The 8,604-nt window shown below is 30.7% G+C and overlaps 1 protein-coding gene across 1 annotated transcript; it reads left to right on the top strand.

Moving 5' to 3' along the window:
• The first annotated feature begins 224 nt into the window (after positions 1–224).
• LOC143577816 (protein ZINC INDUCED FACILITATOR-LIKE 1-like) lies at positions 225–7,356 on the top strand. Its single transcript, XM_077061544.1, has 16 exons — positions 225–647; positions 3,516–3,556; positions 3,637–3,697; positions 3,782–3,884; positions 3,970–4,126; positions 4,210–4,272; positions 5,289–5,338; positions 5,433–5,508; positions 5,599–5,766; positions 5,854–5,941; positions 6,012–6,097; positions 6,347–6,454; positions 6,545–6,589; positions 6,689–6,777; positions 6,878–6,921; positions 7,018–7,356. The coding sequence occupies exons 1-16, from the start codon at positions 494–496 to the stop codon at positions 7,107–7,109; spliced, it is 1,425 nt and encodes a 474-aa protein (XP_076917659.1). The 5' UTR covers positions 225–493; the 3' UTR covers positions 7,110–7,356.
• The last annotated feature ends 1,248 nt before the right edge of the window (positions 7,357–8,604 follow it).

Raw genomic sequence — 8,604 nt, forward strand, 5'->3', positions numbered from 1 at the left:
ATGCACGGACACATAAGGATGGATAGAATTAGAAATGAAGTTTTTAATGGAAGAAATTAGGGGTAGCGTGTATCTAAGATAAGATAACGGAGTAGACTTGTCTTCCTGTTGTTTGTGAGCGTAGACTCGTCTAGAGTGTTCATAAGCATTTGATTAAACTACATATATATAAATCAAATGAAGTAATAACGAGCATTATAATTATAATACTTGTTAACGAAAGGTACAATTATAATAATAGGAATATCTCATGGACCATTTATGTAAATTAGTTTTGTTGTTATATACTCAGCCTACCTATTTGCTTTTTAGTAGCCAAATTCAACTTCTTCTCCACATCTTTCCCCTCCATATAAAAAGGTTGCAGGTTTGATTTGAAGTTGAATTCTATATTTTAAGCCGAGGAAGCCGGCTAAGGGTGTGTTGTCGGCTGGAAGAAAGAAACCGAAGGTTGCCGACTGCTGGCTTTGCTTGAGCTTGATTTAAGGCTTCAATGGCAATCAACAACGATAAACTTAAAGACGAGCTTTTGGATCGGGTATACCACGAGAACTGTCCGGGTTGCAAAGTGGATCGGGATAAACGCATGCAAACCGGGTTTCCCTACAAACAGCTCGTGTTTGTATGGGTCGTCGTGTTATGTGTTGGTGAGTAACATATATTCTTACAATCTTTATTTAATGATTAATAAGTAATAATAACAATAAGAATTAGTATTTATATTTTATCGACTTTATTTTGAAATTAGTTTGAGCTAATTACATAAAATTAGGAAATTCTATCGATGCTGGTATTCATTTTTCTTGAATCTTCATTATCGGAAATAAACTAAATTCAGGACAAAGTTATTTTAACTTTTGTTTTTTCTGGATTGTATTTTAATACAAAATTTTGGTATTATCGTTTACGATAAAAAAATGTACAATCAATTTGCTTTGATGCTTTAATGTCATTATATTGTTCTTTTGTTTGAAAGAAAGAATGATATAAACATGTTCCGAAATGTACAGGGACCAATCTAGCATTGTTGATGGTATCTCTGAACAAAATTTTTATGCAGATATATTTTTTTTCTTCGTTTTATGTATTGACTATTGACAGACAAATTTTCTTTTAGCTCATGCTACATTTTAACTTCTTTTTTTAGATCTAACATTGAGAATACACATTGTATTTTTATATTTTTCAAACGGTGACAATAATAGGTATACATTTAATATAGCTTTGGTGTGTGAAGTCAAAATATTATTTTATTCATCGTATATTTTATTCTGTATAGGTATACATTTATTATAGATGTGGTGATTGAATGTCAGGAAAAATATAGTGATAGCGATCTAGTTGTCGGGATTTACTAGATATGTATTGATATAAATAGTGTCGGATCATATCATTATACAAAAGAGATTTTTGTTTGAAAAGTGAAAACTATATGGAAAGTTTATGTAACTACCGAAAAGATCTAAATTAAACCATAAGCAAAATAGAGTGTAGATAATATAAATAAATAAGCAGTTTTTAATTTTTTTAGTTCAAAATTATTTGCATTTTTTTAAAGATCGAATAAACGCCTGAGAATTTTATTATCTTTAATTTAATATAGCATGGTAAAAAAATTTCTACTTTGAACTTTTTAATGTTACATAACAATATAACTTGTTGCATAATTATACATGATTATATAACTTGCTATGTAATTATATAAACTTCTGCATCTACTATACTATTAAAACAAGTTTTCTTTCCATAAATAACATGCATTCTTATAATTTTTTACTCATAGAATGATTCATTATTAAATTAAGTTGCATTCAACTTCTAGAATTTATCCTTAACATATATCAAAATTAATTAAATTAAATTAAATTAATCATCGTCACCGACAAGTAATTCTACATATACTTCACCAATTTATATATATATCTTATTATTTGTGTTATTAAATTGTTTTTTATTAGTTGTCATTTTTCTCATTCCGACATATTTATGTAAAATAATCTATTAAATTGATGATTATAATATAAATATATAAGGTATGTTATTAAAGTAATATTAAATTCATTCTTATTATTGTATTTTTTAACACCAGTGTATTATACGAGTTCTAACATAGTGATTATATAAACGGGTACACAATTATATACGAACACATTTTATACCTAAAGAATAATAACACGTGATTACAAAATACATTGAACGTGATTATATAACTAGTACGTGAGTAACTAGTACTTGAGTATGCTACATGGTTTGTAAGTATAAAGTGTTCATAATTTATTGTAGAAACAACAAAAGAAAAGTAAAGAATTGTGTTTACTACTTTTAGAGTTCTAGGTATTAAAATCATTATTATTGTACTCAGTAAATCTCATCAATATCAAAGTTATGTTAGAGTCTGAAGAATGTCAGATGTAGAAAACCTTATCTTTACCACATAGCAATAGAGAGGTGATCTCCGACTCGATAGTAGTTTTGCATCGAGCCTTGAACATAAGACACATAACACTCAACCATAGGCCGATTAGTGCATGCACCCTTGTCTTTTGGCTATCAGCGCCACCACATGATGCGTGATTAACCTTCCGTCACTTTAACATTATTTTCACGAAATTAGTAAAATAACGTCAAAATTAGAACAATTTCACTTTTGCCCGACACACGAAGACCCATACATATATACATTATATGCGCGCTATCACAAATATTTTTTATGTATGAAATGCCTTGTCATATTACCACTTGTACAAAATTTAAAACACAATCTCTAAAGTTTAACACATGATGCTTAAAAATCCTTTTGTACAGCACATAAAAATGTTAATAGTTTAATGAGAAAATTATAGAAGAAGACAAAATGTATTAGCGGTTTATAAAGGTGGAAAATGAGATCTCACCTTGCTTTAAACTTGATTAAAAATTCGACCCATTCCATCCTGTCCAAGAAAAGAGAACATGTTTTCCCATGAATTCAAACATGCAAATCATCTCCTTCCCAAAGAATCCATACAATTTCACGTTTCTTTTCAAAATTATTTGAAAACGTTTCATGCGTACAATCTTTCTGAAATGCCATTAATTGACGATGGTGTCGATATGCAGCTAACATGTTCAATAAAAGCCTGAACCCGATATCCAAAACTTACGTACGTATTCAGTGAACACCAAGCCGCGGTGTATTAAGAAAAAAAAAGATCAATTTACAACACAGAATCATATATTAATTATTTAATATCTAATCTAATGGGTGGTATTAAGAAGCCACTTTTGAAGAAAGTATATGACCAAAGTTGTCCTGGGTGTAATTTGGATGAATATAAAGAGCTGCAAACCGGGTTACCGTTTAAGGAAATGTTGTCTATATGGATTGTAATGCTATGTGTTGGTAAGCAACTATATATCATTCTGCTGCATGCGTCTTATAAACAATTAACAGACTTGATGATTTAATTTAATTTCCAAACCTCACATTGATGCATGTTCATATCTGATATCTATTTCGGTTTTTCCTTTCTCAGCACTACCTATATCATCGCTCTTCCCGTTTCTTTATTTCATGGTAAGTGTGTTCATGTATGTGTATGTGTATACTTTGCTTCTCATTTTCTACAAACTAAGATTTTAATATATTTATTGTAGGTAAAGGATTTTAACGTTGCAGAGAAAGAAGAGGACATTAGTTACTATGCAGGCTTTGTTGGTAACTATTTTTTACCCATTGTGTTTCATTTCTTACTACTTTTTTGTTAAAGTGTTTATAATATAATAATTACAATCTATGAAGGTTCTGCATACATGATTGGAAGGGCACTCACATCTGTCTTCTGGGGAGTAGTGGCGGATCGATATGGTCGAAAGCCAGTTATTCTTATTGGCCTAATAACAGTGTTAGTAACTACTTTAACTTCAAACTGTTTGAAACCATTTTTTATATTTCAGCCTCCTAAAGTTCGTAACTTTCATCTTCTTCAGGGTTGTTTTCAACACACTTTTTGGTTTTAGCGTCAACTATTGGATGGCTATTGCTACAAGGTTTCTTCTTGGCTTTTTAAACGGCTTGCTTGGACCAATAAAGGCATATGCGTGTGAACTTTTCCGGGAAGAACATCAAGCTATAGGATTGTCGTCCGTAAGCAGTGACTCATTTCCCTTTCTTTCTTTTTTCATTCCATAAATGACATCAACTTTATATAAATTTGGCATTTGTTTCAGATTAGTACATCATGGGGCATAGGACTTATCATTGGCCCATCATTGGGTGGTTTCCTTGCACAGGTTTTTAATTCTTATCTCCACTTGTATCTTGATATGCTATAGACGTGTTCGGTGTTCCATATATACCATGTTTCGGTTACATCTTGAAGATTGACTGGAAGAAGGCTGTTTATGTACAATTTACAAATTTATAATTAAGGGATCACAATTCTGGTATCAGTATCATGCAAAAATCTAAATGATATCAATCCCTTGAAATAAACTCAAGATATTTTGAATGTCACATATGAACGCACATACATACACATAATATATAATATGTATATGTGTGCACATATGCGTATGCTGTGAGTAGGCCTGTAAGGGAACAGAACGAACAAGAACGAAACATGTTCGTGTTTGTTCGTTTAACACTTTAACTTCAACTGAACAAATGATAAAAGATTGAACATGAACAATTAAACACATAGGGTTTTATTTTTTGCGCTCGTTAAGAAAATGAACGGGTTCGTGTCAGTTTATGTTCGTTCGTTAGCATATTAAACGAATGGTCCATGAATGTAAGCGAATGAACATAGATGAATAAACATAACTGAGCTAAAAGCAATTGAAAGTAAACGTGGACAACAATATAATGTATAGAGTCTAACAAGTTATTAAAACTAGACCAAGTTGTAACGAGACTAAAAAGTTTAATGAATATGTTAACAAGCGTAAACGAATGAACTTAAAGAACCGTAAACTAACAAACACAAATGAACATAAACGAATGAGCATAATGAATTTATATGATGAACTTAAACGAGCTTTTACAAAAAAAAACGAATGAATGAGACCTGTTCATGCTCGTTCGTTTAACTAAGTGAACTAATTTTTTTTTCTGTTAATGTTCGTTTGTTTATTAAACAAACGAATGTTCGGTTTGTTTACACGCTGACCTAGTTGTGTGTCTAACGGAGATACAAATTTTAGTCATTATATTGCTACATTAATTAGTGAACTCATGATCTATACTTGTATTAATCTGTATTCCTGTTAATGTTTTTTTTTTCTTTTTGTGGTTGTTTTAAATTTAGCCCGCAGAGAATTTTCCGAGTCTAGTATCTCCAGATTCTTTATTCGGCAGGTAAAGCCAACTCTATATTTGCTTCTTGATAATGCTGATTTTATTTCCAAAAATTATTGTTATTTACGCATTTCAATTATGACTTGTGATGTAGATTTCCATATTTGTTGCCTTGCCTTTGCATCTCCGTTTTCTCATTTTTTGTCACCATCGGTGCATTTTGGCTTCCAGTACAGTTTCCTGATCACCTTTTACTTAATTCTTGTTTGATTTCATTTTCTTAACATAAATCTTATACAATATTGTTTTTAAAACTGCAGGAAACGTTACACTTTCATAAGACAGATGAGTTGGAGTCCGCTTGCTGTGTTTCTGATGCTGATGAAAAAAAAGATTCCACGTTTATAAGCCTCCTTAAAAACTGGCCACTGATGTCTTCTGTCATTGTTTATTGCGTGTTTTCACTTCATGACATGGCTTACACAGAGGTGATTTAAAATCTATCTGTTAATTACACGTCACGTGACCTAAAAGATCAAACATGTATAATGGTATCGGTTTTTGTTTTTTCACAGATTTTCTCTTTGTGGGCTGTGAGCCCTAAGAGTTTAGGGGGCCTGAATTATTCTACTGAAGATGTTGGCACAGTTCTATCTATCACAGGTGAAGTTTTAGAATTTAGACGTTAATTTATAATGTTTAGTTTATATTAATCAGAAAAGTCTTGATTTAGGGGTGGGCCTTCTTCTTTTCCAAACTTCATTATATCCAATTGCACAAAGAATATTTGGCCCAATCGGTGTAGCTCGCATCTCAGGAGTAAGCAAATTTTCCTTATATGTCTTCCGTTTGAATTTCTCAAACTTGTTTTTAACAAAATTGCCGTTATTATTATTTTTTCTGTGTCATCATAAATTCTTCTTAGCATATGATAATTATTCTACTTTTGATGCAATTATAGTTTTGCAGAAAGGTTAATGTATTACATAATTTTCAATAGCATGTAGTTTGTTTGACCTTTAGAGTCAAAGGTACCTAACTAAGTTAACACAACTGTATCTTGTGTAGGTTTTGTCTATACCTCTGCTCACATCGTATCCATACATAGCGTTGTTATCAGGCTTCATGCTCACCTTTACGTTAAACACTGCATCGGTCGTGAAGAACGTTTTATCAGTATGATTTTTATGGTTCAAATGTTTAATGCATCAAGTTGTCATCAAACTTTATTTAAACATGCACGTGTATAAATGGTACTTTTACCAGGTGTCTATCATAACTAGCACGTTCATGCTGCAAAATACAGCTGTGGTAACATTATACCTTCTCTTTTTATGCCTTTTCATTGTTTTCAATGTTTTGGAGGCGTTTAAACTATTGATATTATATACAAATGTACATGAATAACAGGAACAACACCAAAGAGGTGCAGCCAATGGGATAGCCATGACTTTGCAGTCAATTTGCAAAGCAATTGGTCCCGCGTGTGGAGGAGCACTGTGAGTACTCATTCGTTTAATAATCTCATATTATATACTACATTCTCAAATTAGACCCAAATTTGCATCAAATAAATCTCACTTGTCTTTATATTTGCAGTTTGTCATGGTCCCAAAAGAGACAAAATGCAACATTTCTTCCTGGTATGTGTTGTTTTATTCTGTTCATTATTCTCTTCACCTGAAAATGCTGAATGTTAAATATAAAGTAACTTTGTTTATATCTTTTATAAATTTCAGGAGACCAGATGATATTTTTCTTCTTGAATGTGATTGAAGGAATTGGAGTTCTACTTACTTTCAAGCCGTTCTTGATCACAAACCATTACTGATTGGAGCACTTGAACCAATATTAATTATATAGATTTGATTCTTCAGGAATCCGAGGACTGTATGTTTTTGGGTGCTCTAGTTGCCAAGGTAACATTTTTAATGTCGACATTATATAAAGTCGACCATAAGGGCCTACTAGCTTTGTGTTGTATTGTATCAATTGTGTTTAGGTCGTGGATGTCATTCATTTTGTGAAGGGGTAAAACAAGTTTAAAGTTTGAAAATCTCAAATCATTTGTATCAAAAGGCACTATTCTTTGTCCATTTCTTTTAAGTTTTAATAACTATTCTTATACTTGGCTTACTTGCAATATCTGCTAATCACACAAGTGATGTATATTTCGACCTTTCTTTTTACAAAATGTAATGCACTAACATGAATATTATGTTAAGATATTAAATTACCAAATATTCCTCTTAGGGAAATCAATCTCAAATATGAGTATTATGTTAATATATTAGAGGAGTTGTTAAGTTTGGTTTGGGTATACTCAGGTTGTATGTCTCTATAAAGGAAATACATTAATACTTTTGAGAGATTTCCTAGATTCACTATTTCATCTTGACAACTCGGGTTGTGAGGGAACCACTTGAACCAGTAAATGTAAATGCTTGGTGCCGGTAGCGGAACTAGGATCTTTACCATGCGCGTAATAGAATTTTCACATTTGTTAGGTACGTAAATCATTCAATTTACTTTCTAGATCTTTTATTGTCATATAAAATTTTGATGAACCTCTGGCGCTTGGTGTAAATTTCTATGATAACATGTTTTTTTAATAGGACGTCTCTTCGTAAAAGAAACGTTACCTTGGGTTAGTGTCTACAATCTATATATATATATATATATATATATATATATATATATATATATATATATATATATATAATGATCCTAAGAGAACCCTTTGCAAATTAAGGATTTTGATAATCATTTTGGACCACTAAAAACACCTTTAAAAAAATTAAAAAAAATCATAAAACAAAAAATAATAAAAATTTTAAAAAAGTAAAAAAACCAATATTCTTATATTCCATTCCGGTTTAATAAACAAAAAATTAAAAAACAAAAAAAAAACGTCGTATTATACACATATGTATAATTTTATATAATCTTTAGTTACGTAATATACACATATGTACAGTATCGTTTATCTTAAATTATACACATGTGTACAAAAAAAACATGTAAATGTACATATATGTATATAGGGGTGGGTTATAAAAAGAAATAGTTTTCTAGAAAGAGTAAAAAGAAATAGTTTTCTAGAAAGAGTAAAAATAGTTTACATGTTTTTATTTTGGGTTTATTTTTACTCTTTCTACAAAACTATGTCTAATAGGGGTGGGTTATTCTTACTTTTTCTACAAAACTATGTCTTTTTATTTTAATACATATGTGTATATGATTTAGCTAAACTGAGGTTTTTTTATGAAACCGGGATGATAAAATAAGAATTTTGGTTTTTTTACTTTTTTGATTTTTGTGTTTTT

Source organism: Bidens hawaiensis, unplaced genomic scaffold (assembly GCF_021521415.1).
Source record: "Bidens hawaiensis isolate Kalapana, Puna unplaced genomic scaffold, B.hawaiensis_p1.1 tig00028818_1, whole genome shotgun sequence".
Taxonomy (NCBI): domain Eukaryota; kingdom Viridiplantae; phylum Streptophyta; class Magnoliopsida; order Asterales; family Asteraceae; genus Bidens; species Bidens hawaiensis.

Bases quoted from the DNA above. Each gene is read 5' to 3' on its own strand.
- LOC143577816 (XM_077061544.1), top strand. From the start codon at position 494: ATGGCAATCAACAACGATAAACTTAAAGACGAGCTTTTGGATCGGGTA. The intron at 3,698-3,781 runs GTAACTATTTTT...CAATCTATGAAG, and splicing joins TTACTATGCAGGCTTTGTTG to GTTCTGCATACATGATTGGA. The intron at 6,922-7,017 runs GTATGTGTTGTT...TATAAATTTCAG, and splicing joins AAATGCAACATTTCTTCCTG to GAGACCAGATGATATTTTTC.